The following is a 26,678-nucleotide window of genomic DNA, read 5'->3' as shown; positions in this document are numbered from 1 at the left end:
TCGGTGATAATCTGTCCCTCCTCACCTCCTTATCCCAGTGTTTCCACCCACCCCCCCTTCCCCGTTGTCTTGTAACCCCCTAAAAGTGGAGCTGCAGACCTCCTTGCTGCGTCAGACAGACAGAGGAATGCTGGGAATGTCCTTCCCTCAGCCCCGCACTCCTCCTCTGCCCCCACGCACCACTATCGCCACTATGGAACCAGCAGGGTTCATTAACAGGGCTCGAAAATAGGAACCATACGCATGGCTTCCTGGCAAAGGGGGGGGGAGTCTCAAGGGAGGTTTAAGACTTTAGTCCCAGTCTCCAGTCGCCGTGTAGCACAGTTAATATCCTCATACCATCTCTCGCACTGCGGACGCATTTATCGGAGCGTGAGCAGCAGGAGCTGTAACCTCAGCCAACTCGGAATGGGATTAATGTTTCTGAGGAAGAAGCATAGGGGCAGACGAAGAATTGGTTTGTAAAAGAGATTTATGAAAAAGAGAAAAAACAAAACAGAGGAGGAGGAGGAGGAGGGGGAAAGTGAGAGGGAACGGAAAATGAGAGTACGTCGCCTAGTATGGAAAGGAATGCCATTCATCTGAGCTGGAGTCTGACTAACAGTAGTGCATATGGTTCTCATAAGTCTAATCTGAACAAGCCCGTGGTGATTTAAGGTGTTCATTGTTGGCATTCCTGTCTGTGCATACATCATCCCAAACAGGGCCTATGGGGTCAGAGCTGAAACCTACACCGAGGGCTTTAAACACGACGAGCCAAGCTCCCAAATAAACCAACACAGGAATAAATAGCCTCGCTGCTTTCCTCTCTTCTCACGCAGCCCCTCTCCTACACCTCAGGGTGTAAAACCTTCAAACGTGTTTTTATCCACTTTATAGTGGAAACCATGGTGTTGTCATTTGATACGACACCATGGATTGATTGATGGACTGATTGTATATGAAGATGGACGACACATCCTAACTTCCTCCCACTATCCAGAAATAAAGACAAATTATCCCGTCTTGCGCATTTGGAGTTTGTCTTGGCAGCAGCAATTGGATTTTTAAAATAGTTTTTTTAGAGAATCGAATAACTAATTAAAACCAAATCTACAGGAAAAACTAGCACTTGTACTTATATTTGTGTGATAAAACCATCTTTTAGGGTTTGACTTTTTACATTGGTCCATTTCCAATCCACTAACACAGAGGAGGCAGAATCTATGACCTATACTGCAGCCAGCCACCAGGGGTTGATCAGGACACTTTGGCCTCACTTTTGGGGAGCAGTCATGTCGTCTATCTTTATATACAGTCTATGTTTAACACATTCATGTAGTGTATAGTACAAAAAAAGAGAATTAATTCATTGTACACTATAATATTTAGTTTTTGTATTAATGGATTTCCGTGACTCCTATAATTACTGTCTTACTTTTATTCACATATTTTAGAGCCTGTAAAAGTGCCTTAATTAGCTTGTTGTTACCACAGTGAGTGTAAACAACAGCTGTAGCTGGATTCTTGACTTTTACACATTTAGTTTTAATTGTTTGCAAATGTGTCGTGAATGTTGAATCTCCCCCCCGAGCTCGTAACCAGACACAGCAGATATGGACTTCGCCTTTCACTAAGTGACAACAAAGTGATGCTTGGTAAAAGGTCACTTCAGCCCGGCTGCTGTCCCGGCGGGTTGAGCCCGTGTGCTGACGATAAGCGGACGTCTGGACTCTGCTGCCACATGCACACGGCAGCGAGGTGTCCGTCACAGACCTCGGTGACCTTTTTTCCACAGGTACAGGTCATCGCTTCGAGCGGCACTCTTGCCGTCAGCGGCTCCTCTCGGCGCTGCCAGATGCACACTGCTCATTTATTTCCCATCTCCGCACTCTGTTTACCCAGCAGGCTTGTTGCTCAGAGGCCGCTCGGCGCTGCTATAATTGCTGCTGGGTAAATATTTACCGCCTCCGATGAGGTTGGCGCTCGCATGGCGGCAATGGCAGTCTTTAAGGCGAGTGATGACATCATGAAGAGCTGGGGCGACTGAGTAAACATTTGTCCCCGCTCAGGTGATAGGCTCTTAAGATTCCTTCACGGAGGAGGCAGAGCAAAGACTAAAGAGGGATCAGGTTTAAACCAGTGCCCCGAGGAGCCAGATAGAGGCCTAGTTAACGCTCCTACATGTTACGATGAGTGACTCATGGCTCTTTCAGCAATACTGTGTTTACTTAGCATCCTGGCTGGCTCGCGTTTTTTGGCAGATCTGACTTTTCAGCTTCACTTCAGAGTAATTTGAGAGGTGTCGTCATAATGTCAACAACTACCTCATGAGTTTGTTGTATTTGTGTTGATGGGCAGCTCGATGTTAAGTCGGTGCTGTGGGTCCGGGAGATATATCTGTCCACAGAATCATATTATGACTATGATCTGGTGATGTTATTGTTGCTGTACAAATATTATTGTGGGCAAATTGTAATTAAAATCTAAGACCCTGCAGTTTTTTCGTTTCACACATGTGAAGAGATGTTTTGTTTCTGTTTCGTTTATCCTTTTTACACAAATGGCTAAACAACAGAAACACTTCTCTGTATCTTACAGTAAGTTTCAATAGCACCAAAACCTGCATCATCCAAAGTTATCATAAAGTAATAAACACCTCTCTAAAACAGTTAAATAGAAACTGGACTTTGTAACCTCCATGGAAGGAGGATTTATGGCTGGACTGTTGCATTAGACTACTTCAGTGTTATCTTGGTTTCTAAAAGTTGAGCCACACAAACAATTATTTAAATATATGATAAATAATCACTGGCTGCAGTTCTGAATGAAAGTGGAACACAGTTAATTGCTTTGAACATCAATTTGCATGCGTTACAGAACATCTGCATATTGTGACGTGTGCATAGATGACAAACCAAAAGAGAAACCTCAATAAATAAGTAGAGAAACATGCAGCAACAAATACTGATTCTGTGAATCATATGTTTTGGCTTTTGCAGTCAACACATCATAACCCAACTACACACCAGTGGGAGGTTTTAGATGCAAGTTTCTCCACAGGCGTCATCAAAACAACACACGAGGGAATATCTCTTGTAAAGACGGTGTTTAATTCCTCTGGTCGAGTCTCACAGACGTGGAGGATCTAAGTCAATTGAAAGCTGTAAATAAAGACTCCATAAAGTGTTTCTTCTTTATTATTAAATTTCCAAAACACTTGCCTAACCCTTGCATGGCTCATTCCTACATGATTTCCAGTGGGTGTATAATGACACCTGCGTGCACGATTTCAAAAGAAATCATCCTTTCACACCTTTTCATTGGTTACACACACCCACACTTCCCCCGTGCTAATGACCTGTTGACACAAATCAACAACCGTAACGAGGCTTTTCACCAGAGATCGGGTTATAAGAGATGGTGACAGTGACGCTGCCGGCGATGTTGCGAATGCACTCTATAGAATTTCATCCATCCGTCTCCTCTTTCACACCTCCTCATCACCGTTCTTCTACTCACGCTCCTCCTTTTACCTTTCGCTCTGTCAGCACGGCACCACAGGTTCGTGTTTTAACGAGGGGTCAACCAAGGACACGCAGAAAAATACAATCTGGACCACCAGCTGCCACAATCTAACCATCAGTCATATGTGAGGTAACAGTGATATTTTGTAAATGACTGCATCTCTTAAATGTAGGGTGTGTTTCTGAACTGTAATAACCTGCTTTTTTCTGCTTTGCTGAATCACACCACAAAAGATGTCTCTTGCAGTGTTGGGGGCCATTTTCCACGCCGCTCAGAGCCGCTTGATAATGTTCCCTCTCTGCCGCTCGGAGCTGCACCAGCTTATTAAAGTGCCAAACTAATTAATGCGAGTAATTAAGTCTCGAGTCCTGCGAGGCCTTCAGCCGTCTCCGTAACACGTCCAAGTGGCTAAACCCAAACAGACAGCGGCCCTAATGAGGAGCATTAAAAGAGAACACACTGATTTGAGCAGTAATAAGGATCATCGCTTATTCTCTCAGATCAAAGCATCCTCCGACTTTGGCAGCGTGATTATCTGAGGAGACGTAACGTTAAAAGATGTGTTTGACATTTTGGCAAAATAACAATGTCATGATATAATCCTCTAAGAGAAAAGAAAAGAGGATAATGTGGAACGGGAAATGGCTTGAATGACCCTTCAGCATAACTCTTGACAGGGATTAAGACCGAGATTCTACAGTAGCTCTGTGAGGCAGGGGGTGCTTTGAGCTAAATGCTAACACTAGCATGCCAACATGATTTCCTATGTACACCCATAGACTGTATATAAAGATGGAAAAAGCCTCTCTAGTCTATGTATTCAAGATCTTTACTTGCAATGTTATCATACCAACATTTGCTGAATGGAAAGTCATTTGCTTGTGTGGTGGACCGACCAACACACAGAGGGACACTGCCATCCGAAGACTTGCTGCTGTGGCTTGTATTTTTCCCCTGGTTTTTCATTGTCTTCGGTTCTATGAAACTGAATCTCCTTGGGTTTTAAGCAGCTTCTCTCCTCCTTGAACTTTTATTTTATCATAATCTCTGCTTCAAATTTTCATTTCAAGGGGAGAAAGTCCCCTCAGTATGCACACCGCGGAGAAGACTACTTTAGGTGCAGCTGATTTATGACCTTGCCCTCTTGGTCAAATATCACGGGCCAGTGATTCATCACAACTGCGACAATGGAGAGCAGACAAGCATCTGAAGGAGCCGGCCTGCTACAGGAAGAAATAAGTCACTTATCTGTTGCTGAGATCACTGTGCATGATTAGGCAGAGAAAATATGGCTGAAGCAAACAAACAAGCCATTCATTACACAAAACCTGGGTTCTTCCAAAAGGAGCTTTATCAAGGTGGATGGCACACCCTCGTAGCCCATAAACAGTCATCAGAACACTTCCTTGAGTTGTGTTTGAGTTTATTAATCCTTTTGTTGCAGCCTTTACCTCTTTATGGCACCAATGAGCCGATTGGATCTGTGGGTATGACACAGTGAACAGAGGAAATGCCCATACATGGAGCAGACCTCCTGAAAGCAGGAAGTGAGGAATGAAAAGGACGTGTGGTGGGAGTAGATAAGACGCTCGGCGGAGATCTTTGAACTCTGAACCCAACCCAGTTTTGAACGGGGTGACCTCAGAGCCTGAGTCAGAGGGGGGAGCACAGAGGAGAAACTGGCTGCGTGAAACAGACACGCCTTTCAGAGCAGCCGAAGAAAGAGGGAATGAAGTGCAGCAAAGTGAGATGAAGAAAGAGCGGAATGCTTAAAGATGGTAACGAGGCTTCTCCTGGCCCCTCAATGTGAGGAGACTCATTGTCTGCTTGGGGGTTCCAGGCATCTGCCCCACATGGTCCAAAGCTCCGAGGTCTTAAAGGGAGTGTGGGGGGTGGGTAGGGGGGCAGCTGTGTGTGTGGCTCCCAGGAGGGTCACACAAGGACAAGGCCACAGCATCAAAGCAAACAGCCAGAGAGGAGGAGAGCTCCAGACCTCAGTGTGCCTTTATATACCAGAGCCCCACACCACATGAAGAGAAAATAACCAGTCGCCAATCTGGATTTGCACTGCAGAGTTGGCGTGAAAGCCCGAGGATGCATTCTGCAGGATTCGTGCAGCAGACAGGAGAGCATGCATGCGTGACACATGGGGATGGACACACAGGAAATTAAATCTTTAAAGTAATTTTAGATTATCATTAGACGCATCTGACACCATAATCATTTGGAAAGCCTGTGTGTGTGTGTGTTTGCATGAACACTTGTACGTGACAAGAAAGTGGGTCGATAGATAGCACACAGCGTGAGTCAAAGCGCCCAGCCTATCATCAATACGGTTTCCAAGACAAGCAGTAGTAAACAAGTTTGGTGTTTAGAGGAGCAAAGGTTAGGGTTTGGATTTCACGTCAACAACATTTCTTTCTCTATAAATACCGTGACACAGGATACTGTGACTCTGAGGGAAGGAGCTGCTGGTTCATTCAGGCATTCCTATTAATAATATCCTCAACTGAGCAACACAAGTCCGGATGATTCAACCTTAAACTAGACGTTCATGTGATGACTCCCAGTTGAACTGTTTTCAGCTTTGTCAGGTCTTGTTTTGTCTGTTCTTTTGCAGTTTTACTACAGATACTGCTGTTTGGCTTTAAAAGCACTGACCACAGAGACTGATTGTGCGTCGGTCCAACACTCAGACGTCACCGGGAAACAAACCCGAGCCTTGTCTGGACTCCTATGTGCACACACACAGACGTGAAGTGTAACACACAGTGAAAATCTTTTTATTTAATAGACAGGAACAAATACTGCAAATGGCAGCACTTTGATAAGATTGGAGGGAAAGTAAACCGTCCAAGACTTAATTTAATCTCCCCAATAACATGATTACAGCTCAAAACGCAGTCTCGTTAGAAGAACATTTCATTTTCCGTGTTATCACCAAAGTCGCTTTTAATACCATTTCTCAGTTAAGCCTCCAGTCCTGTTAGTGGAAAAGAGAGGTGTTGGTTGACAGGTCTGCCGTGTGCACATGTGCATATGTGTGCGAGTGTTCAGGTTGATTGACAAGCCCCCTCCCCCCCCCTCAGCCCCTGGCTCTGACTGCCTTTATCACACTTACGCCGTGCAGTGAACCAAACAAAGTCCTCTAAGCTCCCGGCACCCGCTGCCTATTTACCTACGAAAATGCTCACCTTGGCTCATTTCTACGATGACTGGAGCTGATTTGTCTAAAAAAACACCCTCGGGGCATCAGAATCTCATCCAGCATGTAATTACTATGCGTCTCCTGGAGGAATGATCTGGTCGAGGTGCAGGAACTAGTTAAACAGTCGAATGAACAGGAAAATTTCCCCCTTTTGTGTCAGCACACACCTGGCGATGGCCATTTTATGAAGGATCCCTCCTCTCACTCTTGTTTAAATGGTGCATTCAAAGGAGGACGTTTGCTGAAAATAACAATAACTGGATTAATAGAGAACAGTAAAGTAGTAGTAGTAGTAGTTAATTAAAGCCGTTAACTAAGATCCAGTCTCTTATCGTTGCTTAAGTTACCTTGTGTCTGCTATCATCAGCTAAAATTATAGTGAACCTAAGTAGCCGTTAAGATCCAGTTGCTTATAGTTGCTGAAGCTAATATTTGACACCTCAAGCTACAGTTAACTAGTCACAGTCACCGAGTTGCGAAACATTGATTGTTTTTCTCTGTGTTGTAAATGAGTAAATGTACAATATTTATGCAGGTTCTTCCTCTGCACGTGAATCGCATAGAAAATGAGCCTCGCTAGAAATCTGATCGTCATCCTTCTTCGAAATTACAGGCGTTATTCATAGTCTGACATATCTGCTGATCTAGCGTAACTATAGCCAATAAAACAAACATATTGGACACACTGCACGAAGCGACACTGTAAATGACCGATCGTAGTGCAATGGGTTACTCAGTGACTATGTACAGCATTTTAAAACAGAAAAAAAAACTATATTCAGGCAGCTGGGCTCCACCAAAATCCAGAAAACAGCTCCGTGCTGTTTGCTTTTCCACGAGTTGTTCCCACATTCACTGCCCTTCTGTGGCTTAGACTGGCTCTGCTACACACAATGTGCCAATATACAAGTAATATGGGAGCCCTGCACAAAAACACTACCCTGCTCTGTGGTGAACGCCAGGCCGGGCACACCCTGTTCTCCTTTCACATCACAGACCCACAATCTGTCCGGCCTTTCTACTTTCTGTGTGTGTGTGCAATCACACTGACGAGAGCCGCGGCAGACTGCAGGACGACAGGTCAAAGTGTAAATGTGTATATGCCATGTCCTATCACATCTAATACCCATACTCACTGGAGCAGGACACACCCACCAGAGTGGATGTTATGTTTTCAAATCCTCTCTGATCCTCAAGAACCTTTTCCAGAGGTCAGGGAATGAACCAGGATCAGTTTTCTGTCTTTCTGTAAACCCACTCCATTCCCTTTCTTTTCTTTATCGCTGTAGAATACTAATTGTATGTAGATCATTGATAAACTGGGACTTGGGGGCTTCTGCTAGAACATTTACACTTTTTTAAATGTCTTTCCTTCTCCTGTAAGATGCTCATATTGAATTAGATTCTCTAGACTCTTGCAAACTGAATGCCTCCTATTCATGGAGAAGTACATTATTCTGTTTCTCACCTTGCTGTTGTCAGCAGCTAGTGTATTCCTCGGTGGGACTTGGTAGACGTCTTGTCCAGGAGGAACCTGGTAGATGCCCTGCTGGCTCTGCTGTTGTGGACTCTGGAGGGACGGGGGCACCTGGTAGATCCCCTGAGATCCAGAGCCGGCCTTCTGCTGATAGCTCTGAGGAGACTGGGCAGTGGCAGAAGCGGCGCCCGATGGCGACTGAGCGCCAAACATCGCTCCGATCAGCAGTTTCAGGCGGTTGCCAGGGGCGATGCCTTGGCGGCCGTGCAGGGAGCAAAGCCACCAGCCCTCCAGGCCTCCTGTGTTCTGCTCAATGACGGTCAGGATGTCCCCTTTGCGGAAGGCCAGCTCCTCTGGGGACTCCGGCACATTGTCGTACAACGCTTTGGCCATTAGGTTCTGCAGAAAGAGACAGTAGATGCTGTTAGTACACTTTTTTGGGGCTAATTATAAGTGAAGAAGCAAGTTGCAACAACAACTTTGACCCTATATCTTGTTCCATGGACATAGCCATGTAAAACTTCCAAATCCGAGCTAGGCATGGAGTTTTCCCCTGTTTCCAGTCTTCCAACCTATCCTATGCTAAGCTAACTGGCTGCTAACTGCATCTTTATATTTGCTCTACAGACTTGAAAGTGGTATCAACATTATCCAGTCCTCTACAATAAGGGACATCATGTTCCTTCCGAGCACGAGAGTCTAACACCCGTTCCCACACCTCTGTGGCAGGTTTGGTGATCGACACGCTGGTGAACTTGTTCCTGCTCTTCTAATTACCATGCAGGATTGCCATTAGCCTGCAGCGCCACACCAGATGTCTTTCGAACCGAATCTAAACTCGATGGGATTTTCTCAGCCCCGTGCTCCAGGGCAGATTTATCTAAAGGGGGCAGTGATGGCTGAGGGATAATGGCTGAAAACCACAGATTTTGGAGATAGGAAAAGCCCCAGAGTGTGCCACTTCTGTGTCTGAGAGAAGCATTTAAGGCTAATTGCCTCGGTAAATGCTTCAGTCTCTTTCCTTTAGCCTTCATTCATCCAGGGAAGGAGTTAACTGAGCATGAATACTCCTTTTCAGCAGCTTGATACTCACACAACTTTAACTTCTGGGAGCTACCTGGCACATCAGCACTCCGATACTTTCAGCAATCTACTCTTTATAAATACAATTGGGTATTAAGCACCTTGCTCAAAGGCAAGGGCTGCCAGAAAGGACTGTTGTTCAATTCTCTCCACTTTTCTTGACCACATCTTAACTTCTTTTTCCCCTTCTTGTCTTTGTTCCTTGCAGCACTTATTTTTTGCAGCACCCAGGAACACTGAGTCACAAACTAACGACTGACTCTCGCTGCTTCTGGTTTTGCAATAAAACTTCTAAAATATCCCATAATGGAATACAGAGGAACTGTGGGGTTCAATTTTCTAAATCTCTCCCATCTGTTATTATTCATTCATTTCTAAATTTGGAAACCTTGAAGAAGAAATGTTCCAGTAAGCTTTCAGCACCTTATCTTAATATATTTTCATATATTTATATAATTAAAAAAATATTTCATTCTTTTTACATTTATCAGCTTAACTTCAATATGAATAATTACTTTATTTATCATTATTATTATTACTTGTGCTTTTTCTCTTGTATTTGCAAACTTTCCTGACCCTTTCCCATCTTAATTCAGGTCAGCTATTCCAATTACCACTGAATATTTCTCCCGACTGTCAGTAAAAGGAATTTATGTTGTGGTGTCACTCATGTTCTAGCTTCTCCCTTATTCTAGATGAACTTTTAAACAGACAGCGGGATTTAAGCTTCGCTGCTGCTCGCTTTGAATCCTCATACGCTGTTATCTCGCAGCGGAGTGAGCCGGATTAAACTCAGTCGTATCCGATGAAAGGAGCTGAAGGCAACACACTACATAGACATTTGGATCAGAAGGAAATATTTCTGCAGACTGAGGATTACCACAAACATGTAAACAAGAAACTGGTTTCATGAGGGTTTTCATAGGAAGAGTCCATCAGAAGCTTTTTTTTTTTTTCAACCCATGTTAACACCTCAAACTTTTGTCGCTCGGTGTTGGAATCAGGAAGTCCACTTTGGTTTGAGGCTTTCTTGAACCCTGCTTGGCCTTCCTCTTTTTGCCCCGGCCTGATTCAGACAGTTCCCATGTGAAACTCTTTGCTCGAAGCACCGTTATCTCCCACTGGCTTCCCTGGCTATTGTCTCACTATACCGTGTGAGGGCCATTAGCCAGTCACGCCCATGGCACTATCAAACCCTCAAACCGCCACCCATCAGCCAAGTAGCTGCTGGGAGCTTGATTGTGACCGCGGAGATCTACGTCATGAAATGGATGTTTATTTGTTCAGGGGACATCGATGAGGTAATCTGTATGAACCGATTCTACATCACTCTCTGTGTTTTGTGGAGAAACATTTGACTCGAGACTGAGATTTGGCTCGGATATCCACAGGCTACACCGGGAGCCCCAAGATATTGGCTGTTGCCCCGGAGGCTAATTCCTTGACAGATGATAGCTGATGGGCTCCGAGACTGTGAGGGAAATCGAGCGCTGAATACTGAAGTTTGAAAATATGAGGAAACATGTTAAGTCGCTAGGATTACTGCATCTACAGAGAACTAATCGCTTTTCATAATCCGTTAATTGTTTAAATCGTGGATACAATGGATGGGGAGGGGGATGTCTGGAATATTCTTCTACCAAACCCAATCTCAGATAAGTGGAAAACAATGGGTAGATGAAAATATTTGGGATTGCCTGATGTTTTTGTAGAGAAAGGCAGACTGCACACGAATGTTATAACTAAAAGACAATTCTAAGAACCTGGATGATTGTCACCACTGCTCTTAAATCGTCCTATGTGGACAATGTGGTCCCAACGCGGAGCTGTGTTTGACCTGCTCTGTGTTTGATGCTCGGGAGAATCGAAATCACCTCACAGACACAAGAGCAGCACCTTTCATGCTCCTCGGTCTCCTCCTCTGTCTCCGCTAATTACATTGATCGCCGCCGCCAGCTGCCGCCTCCAGTGTCATTTTCACCAACCACACGTGCACATTGTCACAAACCGGCACGTGCACCGCTGCACGCAGGAAAGAGGTAGTGAAAACCACTCGTATTCCACAGGACTCTGTGGTTTCACTCCGGCTACACTTTGCAGACGTGAGCTGGAAGATAAACGTGTCCCGGTGTCGACAGCTCGGTGACACATTTTCATTTACACACTTTAACAACCCTCAAAAGCATATTTATCACCCTCTTGACTTCCTAATTTCTGTATTGTCTACTTGCTGAATCTAGTACAATGCATCTCTTGTCACTGTGGAGATGCGTCCATCTTTATTTACAGACCACAGGGGGTACGATTTGCTCTCTAACCACTGCTGCCATCAGCCAATGAGCAAACGACTCTCCATCTGGTTTTGTGCAGAAATCAGAGTTTGTGAGAATAATTCTCCACCAAACACGAACACGTACAGTATCATGTGTTGTGGTGACTCTGGTGACCACAGAGACACATTTTCACACATTTATACCTTGTTCTCACTGCGGTTCAGTTTTTATCCGGGCCGAGCTTGTGGTTAGATAAACACACAGCGATATAAATTTATAGCGCAGTGATTCAATGATGAACCGGAGTAGATTCCAAACCCGGTGACTGAAGGGTCACGTGAAACATGAAACGACAGGTTGTTTGCTGTAATGACCCACAACTACACACACGTCCCTTTGAAGGAATGCAGTCGGGGGGGGGGAAGTCCCAGCTCCTGTCGTCCTGTTTTTGTTTGTTTCAGTCGGCCGCGCCGCTGTAATCGTAGCAGGTGAAACTGACTATTAAAGCGGGCGTCACTTCTCTGGCATAAACACTGGTTACTCACAACACAGTGACTCCATCACTTGCCATTGATCCTCCTATAAACACATGTGTTTGTCATTTGTCAGGGAGGGGGGAGGGAGGGAGGGAGGAGGGAGGAGGCTCCTTCACCCACAGATGAGTTCGAGCTTCCAGGAAGTTTTCTGTAAGAAGTCAGTGAGGCGGGAGACGTTCTGCTGCATCCTAATGTCAGTCTGTTTGGTTTCTGGTCCTGAATTTAGATAGTCTCTTGGCTTAGACGGTAGAAATCTCACTTCATGAGTTACAGATTTCTTTGCTGGTTCAAAACTACAAAAACATTGAATAACTGAGGGCAGGATAATCTTTGCTGGCAGGTTGCACTGCTTTAAAATACAGATTATTGTATTTTCCCATGATCATTGACATTCAGTCTCTGAAATGTCAAATAAAATCAAGATTTCTTAGGGGATTTACAAATCTCTTTTGTATTCACTTTATTCTGATATAAAATCATCATATTTGAGAGTCTGGAAACATTATTTGGAAGTTTTTGCCATTAATTGATTAACCAAAATAATTCCTAATCATTTCTCTGTTGATTGGCTACTTGAAATAATCTCTTTATCATTTCAGTTCTGAAGATGTTTTTGAACTGAAAACCTGACAGAATATATTCCCTCGGGTCTCTCGGGTCTCGCTCAGCCCTTGGCGACATCTGGCTTTGAGAATCTCTCACAGCTTCGTATGTTTTTGTCATTAGGAAGCGAAGAATCGTGCAAAGCTGAGCCGTCCACATTCGCACCTGGAGCACGATATCCAGCCTGAGGTCCCAGCTGTCTGAGACCTCACCCCCCCCCGACTGTGAATCCCTCTCATGACTCACACCTCTCTACATTAACAAGGACCTTTTTTTTCACCAGTGTCTCGCCTGAACACAAACAGTACAAACGTCCTCTCATTTGTGTTTGAATCGAGGGCCTGATGCTGACCAGTCCCCAAAAAAACTCCCTTACGTAACTCCACCGCCTGCTGCCCCACCTTTGCTTTCAGTAAGTGCTCTCTGGGTGGTTTTGGCTCCGACTCTCTGGTGTTCGCATCAATGTAATAATAATGAAGGTGGCTTTGGCTAAACAAGCTCACAAATACTCAAATTCCCCTGCTGCTGCAGCCAAAGAACACCACCACATTGCATAGCAGAAACCCGCGTCTCCACAGCAACGGGAGCCGTCCTGCTTTCAAAGAGACGAGGATGTTTTTAACCCAAACAAACTCAGCCTGCTCCCGAAAAGAAGTGGTACGCTCCAACTGCAAGACCGCTGAGCGGTACCTCTGCAGCGGGGGCCAGTGTGAAAATTAGGGCCGTACCACTGTAACACGTGTCCCGGGGTGGTTCAAATACGCTCATTTGGCCTCATTTCACATGGGTAAATATAGAAAATAATTATAGTAATGACGATAATGAGGACCTGATGACTTTTACAAGTCTTTCCTTAGAGTGCGGCCTGCTGCGGGTGAGAGCCAGTTCAAATAAATGGGCCGTGTGAAGGGTTCTGGGTAGGAAAGGCTCATGGGAAGTGGTTCAGAGCTCAGAGTACATGGTAATTTCTTCATTTGGACAGTTCTCGGGAAGGTTGACCCTCTGATTACAGCCTCTTTATAAGCCCTGCCAGTGGCCATGTATTAACATAATTACACAGCAGGCTCAGTGAAATTTTAACCTCGTCCGTTTCTGAAAGAGTCCCGTGGAAAAAAAAACGTCCATGTCACAAGTTTAGAGCACAACATGATCCGACCATAGAGTGTATATAAAGATGGAAGACGCGTCTCCACTTCCTGCCACTGTACTAAAATGAAGCCAAAATATTGCGGATATGGGCGCCAACACTGAGCCTTTGACGTCATTTGGTGTGGAGCTGCGGTATCCAGCTCCCGCTGACACACACTTTCAACCAATCACGAGACCTCACCTGTCAATCTTAATGTCTCGCTCCATTTTTAAAAGATATATTTTGGGACTTTTTCCTTGATTGAGAGGACAGTGTAAGAGAGAAATGGTGGAAAACACGCCGCAAAGGGCCGGGTTGCAACCAGACCTGCAGCCGCTGAGTGCATACTGCTATACCGCTATACTGCAGCCAGCCACCAGGGGGCGATCCAGAAGATTTGGCTTCACTATCATTAAATACAGTCTATTGATCCGACACATGCAGTGTTGCTTCCCAATCAAATAGCTTACGTAAGCAGCTGCAGATCAATACTGAGAGTTGTAACTAGCTGATCAATAAACAGCTCTTTTTAGCCGTGTGGCCCATTGATCTGCTATTTCATCGTCACACAGACACTGATCACAGCAGCACATCGCTTTGTTTGTTCTCGTTTTTTGTGACAAATTGTTGTATAATTACTCGGATTGTGTTTTTCATTGGACACCAAATGTCAGGACGCAGCCGAGCGAGCTCCTCCAAGCCGATAGAAAAGGCTCCATTCATTCTGTAACGCGGCATAAAAAGACTATTGTATCCGCAGGGTAAATATGACACCCACCACCTTCCCCTCGCTCGTTTGTGATTCACGAGCTGCGGCGCTGCAAGAGAAAACTAAAGCTCTTTACAGCGGCAGCATAGCAACTGTCTCTTCGACAGGATGTGTACCGTGTAGCATCGAACGCACACGGCGAGTTGTGACAAACCACAGAGGCTCGAAGACATCTGAGAGATTAGATCCTTGTTTAGTCAGTGACTGTGTGTGTGTGTGTGTGTAAAACTAAAACTGTGTCATAATCAAGGAGTTTCCCTGAAAACTAAATAAAGACAGGAATGTGAATTTAAGCTAATTTTATCAAACCTCAGCTCGTTTCACACTTTTACAGATTTAACTGTTGATAATGTTGTTTTTTCAACATATTTGATGCACACGAGTGCAAAACTATACAGTATATTACAAGTATTCATCTTTTCAATGCTATTTGATATTTATTTGGACTCATCTCTTGTACATTTTTTGGTAGATACACATTTGTTTTATATTGCTAAAGGAGTTTCAGAGGGAAAGAAGCGACACAGGAAGTTGATTATTGTAGTTTGGCCCAATTGATGAACAGCAGCATGTGACAGATCTCATTAAGGCCGGCTCCTGAACACACTGGACGCCCCACTGCAGCAATTTGTGTAAAAAGACGATGAGTCATAACTCTGAGCACACAGACGTGATTCACACATTGAACTATTCAGTCTGACTTTAACTTCACTATCATCTCTGTGGCAATAAATGCGTTGTTGCTTAGAAACCGTCAACAAAAGATGCTACAGAGATTCATCACTGATTTCAGAATCGTAACAGTCATTGTGATTATTGGGTGAGTTCTAGGCTCTGATTGGTCAGTTTCCTGCATTTGAGAAGTCTGGCTTCTTTGGTCAAATTAAAAAATGGGACTTTTTCTATTTTGCTGCTTGTTCCTCAAAGTGAGAATAGCAATAGTGGGTTATTTTAAAGATCGGATTTTAACAGGATTGCGCAAATCTCTCCCAAGGCGAGTAAGGGGCCGCCTGCAGGACGTCTGTTTTCAGAGGTTTAAGGAAATTATTATTTTGTTACTGTGGTGGTAAATTTCAGTATGACGTTGGTATTAAAAACATTTTCTAAAACCCTTTTTTTTTTTAACCCAGTTCCTTTCATTCCTGTCAGATAGTTTCCATCACTCTGAGGCACTGTGAAGTAAAGAAAACAAGATGAAACACAACATGGGCTGGACGTGACCGGATCGTCGTCATGCACCTTTAACTCAACTCACAGGAAGTGATTTGAATAACTTGGCGAGATGACTGTCCTCTTCCTCCTCCTCACTCTGCCTATTCGTCACTGACGTTTTATTTTTATTACTGTCACATAAACTACCAGGTAACTTGACATGACGCCCTCCTCTGTTTCCGCCCCGCTCCTTAGCCTGCAGCACTTCCTGCCTCCTGCCGAACCCGAAGAGATCCAGGCTACGGGCCGACCTCGTCTAATCGTCTCACATCTCGGACTCCCTTGCTCTGGTGCCGAGCGCCATGTACGACCCTATAATTAGACGTGAAAGCCACACTGGAGATACACTCTCAATAAAAAAAGAATTGGATTCTGTGAACTGGAAGAGCTGCTGGGGAAATAACATTGTGCAACGTTGCCTCTCGTGTTCTGCCAAGTCATCCTGGGCCTGTTTAAAGCAGCGGGGAAGAGAAACTGTCCTTCAAACTGAAAAACCCCAAACGTCCATGCTGTTGAATCCCTACGCGAGGGGCTTTTGTCCGGTCGCTCACGCTGACCTCTGGCTTGACAAAAAAACAATTTAATGCAACAACAGGGGTCGAGAAAACATCAGAAACACAAGAAGTCGGATTGTACTCCAGGGACGCCGGCCAACGAGCGCTCAGGCTCGGCGGAGCAGAGAGACGACGTGGATTATTTCCAAGCCTGGCACTGGTGCCAAGCGAGGGTACATGACTGCACGGTGGTTACCCCCAGAGATGGGAGCTAATCCCTCCGGGGGGGGCATGAGCGGAGATGTGAAATATGTCTCATGGTATCTCCGCGGGGCCACATTGAATGGCTTTACATATAGGAATAGCCAATGAGATGGAGATTCCCCCCCAGTGTCCACCTGATTTCACGCTACGCACTGATCTCTATAGACAAACAACAGAGGCTGCCATCTTCTCCCTTTGAAACATGAAGGCTGCCTGACATGAGAAGAGGCTCTTTTGTATTTTAAAAAAGGGAAAGACTCAGACTTTTAAATATTAAAATTAACTGATGATGCTTCTAGTCTCTTGCAATTTTAATGAGCGAGATTTGATTTGAGGCTGCAGCTAATGAATATTTTCTTGTCATTTGCTCAGACGAGGTTTGTTTTAATCATGGCTCTTTAAATTAAATATCATTTTGAATGCACAACATCTCCCACAATCCAAGGTGACAATGAAAAGTCTAAATCCAAAGATATTTAAATTCCAGTGACGTAAAACAGAGAAAAGGCTATATTCTTGACGTTCTAGAGAATCTTTCATTTTTGCGTGTATAGTTACTGAAATTATGAAATTATCCCGGATACGACCACGGCCATCTTGCAAATTTGGAGCCAGAGTTTGCACATTAGCGATACTTTGTTCACTTTCATACATGACAAAGAATAGCAGCTAATTCTCACATGTAAGGAGCTGAAACTAGAGAAAATTTGAATTTTCTGCTCTGAGAAAAACTGAAGCAATGATTCAAAACTTCATGATCAAGATTCAAGATTACTTTATTTGTCCAAAGGGGAATTCGACTTGGACACAAACTTTAAATCTTGACAATCTTAACCAAGTGAATAATAGTTTGACATTTTTAAATTACAAATATTCTCTGGTGTCAGATCCTGTAATATACTGAGATGCTCAGACATTTCTATCACTTTGCCAAACAGCTCCAGCGTCTCAATCTACCTCTTGGTTTATTGGCTGTTGATTCCACCCCCCCCCCCCCCCCAAACACATTTTCAGAAGGGTCGAACCAGGCGGCTCACTACGACTTGAGAGATGACCCTGAGACATAGTTGACATTCCTCAAGGCAAAGTATCTGAGGGGGGGGGGGGTTGGCGAGAATTATTTCCGCCAAAGGTCAAACATGAAAATGATTATCTGCGTTGTTGCTGACGTTGGGTAATCTCTCTCTCTTTCCCTCTCCCTCTCTCTCTCCCTCTCTCTCTCCCTCCCTCCGCCTCTGGATGAAAGTAACACACAGCAGAGTCTCTCTCCTGCTGACTGTTTTAAAAAATGTTAATGGCTGGTTCATGGTGCGAGGGCACAGCGAGGGGTAGAGGGTGGGGGTGCTGGAGCGACTGCTATTCATTCTCGCTGGGGGAGAAGCTCTTCACGCTCGCTGGAAAAAGTCCTGCACAGGATCAACGTAGCGGCAAAGGGACAGAAAAAAAACACAACCCCCACAGCCTGATAACAACACAACTTTGTGTAGTAATAAAAAATAGAAAGGGTCAGAAGCCCTTGGAGTGGAAAGAAGACGTTAAAGTGCTTCAGTGTGTAAAACTTGCAGAAGTTTCTCTAAAAAGAAAACAATCTGGGGTTTTTCTCGGGTTTAAAATCTTTTTCTGTTTTAAAACAAATGTCTCTTTCCGTGCGAGGCCGCCGCCCTGCACAAGCAAACATGCACACAAACACAGAACAGAGCTGAACCTGGTGTTTCCTGCAGCCGGACTCATTAACTATATAAAGAGGCACCTTGAAACAATCATGTGCATCTTCTGAGCAGCCTTCCCATGCACCAACGCCTGGGTTGCTCTCATTCTCACGGGGGCGCCCCCCCTCCAGACCTCCCAAACTCCCATCCCCCCCCCCCCCCGACAATACACCCAACTCTGTTTGCCCTCTTGTCCCCCCCCCCCAACTTCCTCTCTCTTTCATTTTCTGCAGCCCCAACCCTTTTCAGAATCACAGATCCTCCTCCTCCCTCCCAGAACAATGTCTGCCCTCCTCCAGCTCCCTTTGCTTTTGGACCAGTGCCTGGAACCTGAGCACTTGAAGAAAAAAAAAGCAGAAACGCTGAGGAAAAGACACATATTGGCCGAGGTATGGGTTCACCTAATCACTCCTCGCTGCGGTTGTGAAGCTATTTCTGCAACAGTTACGTCAGATACCAAGGAATGACTTGAAAGGTTGTGGAAGTCTCTGGGCTAAGAGGCTTTTTTTAAGTCATTTCTCGTGAATAGTTGTCTCACGGCACTTTAAAGAAACTGTTTGACTTTCTGGGAAGTTTGCTTTAGAGACACACGGATGCCCGATGTTAGCTCGAAGCAGATACATTGATATTTGACCTCGTAAGTGACGAGTAGTCGCCGAAGTGAAATGTCACATTGGGTTTAAGGTATTTCAGTTTGTCAAACATTTCACAATAAGACTTTTGCTCAGTATGTATTTTTGGTTACAAATCTCAGGGATCAGTATCTACATTGTTGTTGAGGTTTTGAATATTTAACTACTATCAGCTAATATATCGTGAACAGTATCCGCCTCAAAACTTCAGCTTCATTCTAGCTCATTTGATTCCAGGTGGAGAGTGAGACGAGAAGTTTGATACAATGCTCGTGTCTGTACTTTAAATATGAAGTAGCTGCTTAGCTTAGCTTAGAGTAAAGACAGAAACATAGCTAGCCTAGCTCTGTTATAAAGAAGCACTTCTAACACTCAATGATAAACAACATAGACAGTATAAAAAGATAAGGACAACATGACAACTACCCAACAGCCTCCCTCTCATCTAACTCTCTACCACTCGGTTTTTCCATAACGTCAAACTATTCCTTTCAACCACCTCGGGCATCATCTCTTTCTTTCTTTATCTCCTATGCTGCTGCTTGTTCTCAGAAATCCCTGGGCCCCACTCGCACTGTAAGAGATCCGCCTGTTTGTCGGACCCATCACGGGGATTATACGCATTACGTGACCTATGGAACAAAAAGCTTTGCCTTCACACCTGAACACCTGTTTGGAAACCACCTCTGATGTCAGCGAGGAGGAGGGAGGCCGGCGTCTGGTCAGACTGCAGCCTCTCGCCTCAGGGACACGTGATGGAGGCGGACGCCGCCGGGGGGGCGACCTCGTTAGTGCTTCTGTTTAAACATTAGCACTCCTCGTGAAAAGGAGAGCTTGATATAGCTGTGAATAATTAATCATGGCTGGGATCAAGAGCGAAAGCAGAGAGGGGCGTCGTAAACTGTGACACTGTAAACTTTAACAGCTCTTACTATGGATCTGGGAGTCGCACGAAACGTGCTGAACACAGCTCTGTCACAAAATGTGTCATCTGACCGTGACGAGGCCTGATTTCCCACCTCGCTTCTCTCTCTCCCTGCCGCCCTCTTTTCCTCTGGCTGTGTTACATAATGCAGATATGTTTATCATGAGCAAAGAGGCGGCTGCAAGGTTTCTACGCACTTCCTTATCAAGTCTGAATGTTCAAGGCAAACACAGACAGGGAGACGAGGGCCTACGTCAAAGAGGCTGTGGATCTGTGCACCCAGCAAACGTCTGAGTTGATCACATTCATTCACATCCACAGACCTTTCGTCTTTTATGGATGAATAATGACGACAGAGATCAGGTCTGAGTTACTCCCTCTCTACGCTCACTGGCATGTCGCCCACACTTTCACCATCACCCTCGACTTCCCCCGGCTCTGAGAGCTGTGTACTCAACAGGACAATGAGTCAGTTAGGACCATGACGCAGATGCACTGTGAGCACGCCCTCCTATCACAACCAAGCCCTGACACCAGGCCCAGCAGGCACTGAGGAAAAAACACCCAAATTACACACGTTACAGCAGGAGCTATGTCAAGTCTGGAGTCCGGCTCAAACAGCCCTGCTGTCAAACAGCAGCTTTGCACTTAGGGAAACAGTCAGTTAAAAAGTGAAGCCACTTTTCTCCGAGCGCCTGAATCATCTTCACACTTCGCATAGTGCTGCACCACAGAGAGAGAGAGAGAGAGAGAAAACAGTGTCTGCTTCCCTTTTATGGTGAAGAAGAATTTAGACTGAAGCAGACGGAGCAGATGACAATTTGATAAAGTGTCACAAACAATCTGAACGTTCCCTGAGACGCTGCTAAGAGCTGAGAAGCTAAACCAGGGTCCACAGAAGGAAAAGAGCATCGAGCTGTGACATGTAAAAAGGCTGCGCATCACAAAATGAACCTGGAGATGAACAGTGACGGATAATAACAGAGTCAGTGATTGGCTACGTGATGAGGTGAAGATCAGTCGGAGAGATCCACAGCATCAACAAGCTGAATCATTGATTAGTGACAGTGTCACATGATCCCTGCGACAAGTGGAAAATATTTTAATGCATATTATGTGCTATACATTTGCATGTAAGGTTAATGCAGTGGAAACTTTCTATTTTTAGCTGTATTGGGCTAAATAATGTTGAATCAATGCATTACAGTGTAAAGCTGAAAGCTCAGCTACAAAGCAAACATTGCATTGGCAAATCTGAAAGAGAAAGCGACAAATATTTGCTGGTTCAAGCTTTTACAAATTGCATAATGTATTACTTTGTCATACATGACAGTGAAGTGAATTATCTTTTGATTCTGGGCTGTTTGGGCAAAACAAGACATTTAACAGAGATTTTACTTTACTACTATTAGTTTGGTGTAAAGAAAAAGAAAAAAAACGAAAAGGGGAAATTATTATCAAACAACATTTATCTTTATCTGTGTGGGGGGGTGGGGGGTCCATAGGGGCCCGGATTTGGTTCCACATTTAATCTATTTGCGCCCCTGTGGTGGCATTTACTGTTATGCAAAGATGAACCACACATTCAAACACACATTCACACACTCAAGCACACATTCAATCACACATTCAATCACACATTCACACACTCAAGCACACAACCACACATTCACACACTCAAACACACATACACAAACTCAAACACACATTCATACGCTCAAACTCACACACACTCACACACACTCACACACACACACACACACACACACACACACACACACTTATTCATGTATGCGTCTACCAGGCAGTTCTAACCAGAAAATACACCACACCATCCTTATTTGAAGAAAACTACCCCGAGGGCATCTATTTAAGGAAGTCGGATAATAACGATCAGCAGAGAAACAACTTAACACACTTTGACCTCAGGCGACACAAAGTGGATCCGAGCGTCACTTACTTTATATTTCATCTTCAGCTCGTCTCTGCGACTCCGGCGGTCAACAACCAACGAAACAACAAAAACAAAACAAAAACAAAAACAAAAACCAAAAAAAAAGTAGGAGGAAATATCCGTTCGTGTTTTCTATCGCAGCAGAGAGCGACACATGTGAACAGGATGAGTCAAGCAGCCATCCGGGCTTCACGCTCACAGACACACGAACACACACGGAGGAGAATCTGCGACTTTCTGCTGCTCGAACCAGATCCTCTCTCTCTCTCTCTCTTCTGCAGCTCGTCTACATACACAGCCGCTGATTGGTCCGCAGGCAGAGTCTGTCCCCGCCCCCCCCCCCCTTCACACACACACACACACACACACACGCACACACACACACTACGCCTCCTCTGTTGAAAACTGACGTCATTGCCACCCTACGACAGTGGATGAAGTTGTGTGTGTGTGTGTGTGTGTGTGTGTGTGTGTGTGTGTGTGTGTGTGTGTGTGTGTGTGTGTGTGTGTGTGTGTGTGTGTGTTATTCTGCTAAAATAGACACGCTCTAATAGAGTGATGATGTTTTTTCTTTGTGTAAGTTATAATGAAACAGGGCATATAATGATTTATGGATTTAGAAGTGTTCCTTGTCTTAAGTGGATGAAATAGTGAGAGGGAATATCAGACACACGTGAGAGAAGGGTCACTGGAAAAAGACACAAATAACTGGAAAGAGACACAAAACGACCGGAGAGTGAGACACAAAAATGACAACAAAGAGACAGGAAATGACCACAAAGAGACAGGAAATGATCACACGACGCAAAATTATTATAACGAGACACAGATATACCACAAACAGGAAAAAAAATGACCACAAGACACAAAATGACTGTACCGACATACACAATAAAATATGTGAAAAAAAGAGACACAAAACGACCTCAACAAGATACAAAATCACGAGGAGCAGATACAAAATGACCACAACATAATTCAACCACCGCAAAGAGACACACCATGAAAAATAATAAAATAATATATAAAATGGTCGCAAATATGCAAAAAAATGACATCACGAATATGCCAATTAGCTTATAATAACAATTAGCCACTTTTTTCGTTTCAGATTCCAGAATTGAGCGACTTTCCATTAAAAATATTTGTTTAGAACAGTTTCACCCACATGTCTCAGCCAGGTTTTGACCTCGTCTTCTTTGAAAACAGTTCCTCTGAACACACATCCGGGAGTTTCAAGTGTTTTTCTGAGAAGTACTTTAACCCAGAGAGTGAAAGGAAGTGTGATTATGTTGCATATGTCTTCTGTGCGGAAATGTTTCTGTTGGTTCAGCTGCAAACTGCAACACCTACTAACTTCTACAGCTAATCACCTTCATCCTGTTCCTCTTTGAATAAATAAATACATCATATATATATATTCTTTTTTCTCAGAGGTGAAGCCAGGTGACGCAAACATCTACTTACAAACCAATAACTACCACTTTCAGTTTGCAGCACGTTATCCAGAGGTAATTGGTCGGTAGTGGTTTAGGTGAAAGGATGCAGGTAGTAGTGGATTCTTCCTGCCTCGTTTCCCATGGCAACACTGTCTTTTAAAAGACTATATGTGCTACACAGATTATTATATTGTAAAAACTAGAGATGTTAATCAACCATTGTGACAAATCCTGCTTTAAAAGTTGGTTTGCAAAACTTGTTCGTTGATACTGCAGATGTGAGAGAAAACACTTGATTCTAAAATATCAACACGAGAACTGGCAGAAGGATCAATACATAGGCTAATACAGTGATATCACATGTTATAAATATAAATGTATGTGTATGTGGTGCATGTTTTTACAAATTAATATCTTATTAATTCAAAGAAATCCACCATCAAGTACAAAAAAAGGACTGTAAATCAAAATACATTTGTCTATATGATCTTATAAAGGCAGTGGTGTTAGAGATCATTCTACTTACTATAGCAATGGGCCGATTTGTCGCCGTGTTGATGTATAAGACAGCCGAGGTGTTGCCTCCATTCGCCCAGTTCAGCATGTGGCAGAGGTGACGAGAGACACCCAGGCTGATCTCTGACAAGCCGAGAAACACCCAGGAAATCCTCCTTTCGCTCTGCATCACCACGCTCTCGTCTTGTTTCTGCAAAGTAGTATTTATCATACTCTCATCAGTCAGAGCTTCTGTTTAATGCTGAGTTGGGAATCTTTTAGATAATTAATTGACAAACTGGCGCGAGGGGGGGGTGACACTACACCATCTCTGTTTCCTCAACCCCATTCACAGAAAACATCCTGCACTCCTAAGGTGAAAGTTGTAAGAATAGTTTTAATCATAATTAAATAATAGTTTATCTTTTACAAAACTTGATCTTTGACACTTCTTACAGATACAATAAATATCTTATTTTGCATCTTCAAAGATGACCATAAAGAGATATACAGACTTCATACAACACAACCATGTCCTTTCTGTGTATATACATATATATATATATATATATATATATATATATATAAAAGGGGAGCAGGGTTGTTTTTCTGTTTGTGCCCTTTCTCTCTGAATCTGTCCGTGGGGCACATGTGTTTGTTTCTGACTGTTTTCTGTGCCCCTGCCTTCTTTAAAGTGGCAAACATCTCCTGTAATTAGCCTGATTCTCATGTGTTTCCGTGTGCTCTAATTTGCGTCAGCTCATTTATCACAATCACAGGGACCCTATCGGATCTCATTGTCCCCCCCCCGAACAGTCATATCCTCAGATGAATGCCTCTCGTAGCGGCACTCAAAACACTCGTTTGTGTCATATACACCATGGCCAGCTGGAGCCCATTCTCTGGGCCACAAGTGGGTACGGGGGTCCATTCTTTTCTGTGTGTGCCGTGTGATTATGTGCATGTGAGCACCTGTTTCCTCTGACAAGCGCGACTCATTTTCCCATTTGTTTGTATCAGCTCTGTGGAAGATAACAGCCCTGAAATAAGGTTGTTTATACCCGTTTCACAACATCTGGCTGGACTGAATGAGTCTATTAGTTTCAGTTCTCCAGTGTCGTTTCTGTAATTTCAGCTGGTTCCAACTGAAGACTGACATGTGTTATCAGCTCGGAGGTGGTAGGAATGACGGATCAGATCGTGCACCCTGTGCAGAGCAGAGCCGGGGGCAACGCGAGTGTCTCTGCTAGTTTTGGACGCAGTTGTGGTCATTTAGAACGGGCACTGCTCTAGTTGTTCAAATGGAAAATGCACTTGCACCCATCTGAACACCCGTGGGTGAGTTGTCCTAGGATGAAGTTTGATCAGATGCATTGTAGATGTTTTGCAGAGAAAGGTTAAAGGAGAAGTGCACTAAAGTAAAACCTGATCTGAAATCAGTATTTCCCTGTTATGAAAAGGTAATATTATCATAGACGGGTGCACAACATGCAAATCCTCTGCATGTTACTCACAGAGAGACGGTTTTCTCTCTTACTATCTATCTGCCATTTAAATAACAATCCTTCTTTGGCTTTTAAAGAGGATGGGAGACGTCACCCTGATTGGTTTATTGCACGTCACGCCCAAAACATGTCCACTATTACCTGCAAGACTAAATAGGAATCTTTGCATTTGCCCCATGTGCTTTAGAACATGAGCCTAGATCGCAAAATCATCCTAATAAGTTAGAGTTGAAGCTCAAAACCGTCACTTCGAATCTCAGCAGCCAAGGAAAGACTGGTGAGTACCGGTCGCCATGACAACTGCCACCATGACCACGGTGTTTGTGGTCTTATACCGACTGTACATGAGGCATATGGCACATTTCAGCGCGGAAGTGAAGAGCGAGTGAAAAACGAGCCGCCCGTCTTTCATCTCCGCCAGGTGTCTGTGATGTTTGGGTTGCATAAGTGCCCCCGCAGATCTGACCCCGGGTTTAACGCAGGCCAGAACAGACATACATCTTCCATAAGTGGAGATCACAGGGCTCTGCTGCCTGAAGCAGGGATCATCACTGCAGATTTCCGTGGATGGACAGAAGCAGGAGGAGGAGGAGGACGACGAGGAGGAGGAGGAGGAGGAGGAGGAGGAGGAGGAGGAGGAAAAGCCTGACAACAGCTCCTCTGTGCCGGCTGGGCAGAGGTGGCCCCTCACTGCTCCCTGTGAAAGTCTGCCCCTCCAACTCTCGCAAACCAGCTCAGACAGATTTATGGGACCACCCCCCCTACACCACCACCCAACTCCACAGTCTGCTCTCAGAGAGGCGAGGCCCCCCACTCGTCCTCAGTGTCTCCCTCTTTGTGCCCTGTGACCTCGTGCAGCCTCGTGGCCGAGCAGCCGCAGAGAGGAATGTCCAAAACACACAAGACAGAGAGAAGTGACAAAATGTGAGTCTGACACACAGTTGGGTTCTCGATGTTTTTCTGCCATTTGTACCCTAAACGTTGATTGAATGCCCCTTGAATGCCTAGTTCACCGAAAAATGTAAATTCACTCATGATCTACTCTCCACTATGCTGATGGGATGGGGGGGGGGTGAAGTGTTTGAGTCCACAAAGCACTTTGGGAATCTCGGGGGTGAACAGCGTTGCAGCCGAATCCAATACAACTGAAGGAACTGGTGATACATTTTTCAAACGTAAGAAAAACCCACAACACGCCTCCATGCTGCTCGTGTGGTGTCATCCAAGTGTCTGCAAGCCCAGACATTCATATTCGACACGAAACGACGTCATTCACATCATGTTTTAAGCCTAAATATCCTCTGATATCCTCCTCGGAGCCGCGTTCACATTCGCGCACACACAAAATACACAAACAAAAATTCGATCTAAGTGGTTTTTCCATTTGCAGAGGGAATTTCGGATGATTCGAAAAACAATGAACCCAAACTGACATCGGGGCTTCTCAAGTCGTCGCCTCTCGAC

At 44.5% G+C, this 26,678-nt stretch overlaps 1 protein-coding gene across 2 annotated transcripts in view; it reads right to left on the bottom strand.

Moving 5' to 3' along the window:
• The window catches only part of nedd9 (neural precursor cell expressed, developmentally down-regulated 9), a 29,606-nt gene extending 5,770 nt beyond the window's left edge, over positions 1-23,836 (bottom strand). Inside the window, exons 1-2 of one of the 2 annotated variants that reach the window (XM_034600045.1) lie at positions 23,741-23,836; positions 8,184-8,591 (exon numbers count right to left, since the gene is read on the bottom strand). In XM_034600045.1, coding sequence (XP_034455936.1) covers positions 8,184-8,591; positions 23,741-23,818 — 486 coding nt within the window. In that variant the 5' untranslated portion in view covers positions 23,819-23,836. Of the gene's footprint in view, positions 1-8,183; positions 8,592-21,781; positions 22,047-23,740 lie in introns of those variants that run through there. The other variant, XM_034600046.1, reaches the window with a different exon arrangement.
• Positions 23,837-26,678: the final 2,842 nt, after the last annotated feature.

Source organism: Hippoglossus hippoglossus, chromosome 11 (genome assembly GCF_009819705.1).
Source record: "Hippoglossus hippoglossus isolate fHipHip1 chromosome 11, fHipHip1.pri, whole genome shotgun sequence".
In the NCBI taxonomy this organism is placed as follows: domain Eukaryota; kingdom Metazoa; phylum Chordata; class Actinopteri; order Pleuronectiformes; family Pleuronectidae; genus Hippoglossus; species Hippoglossus hippoglossus.
This window is presented reverse-complemented; position numbering and strand designations above follow the sequence as displayed.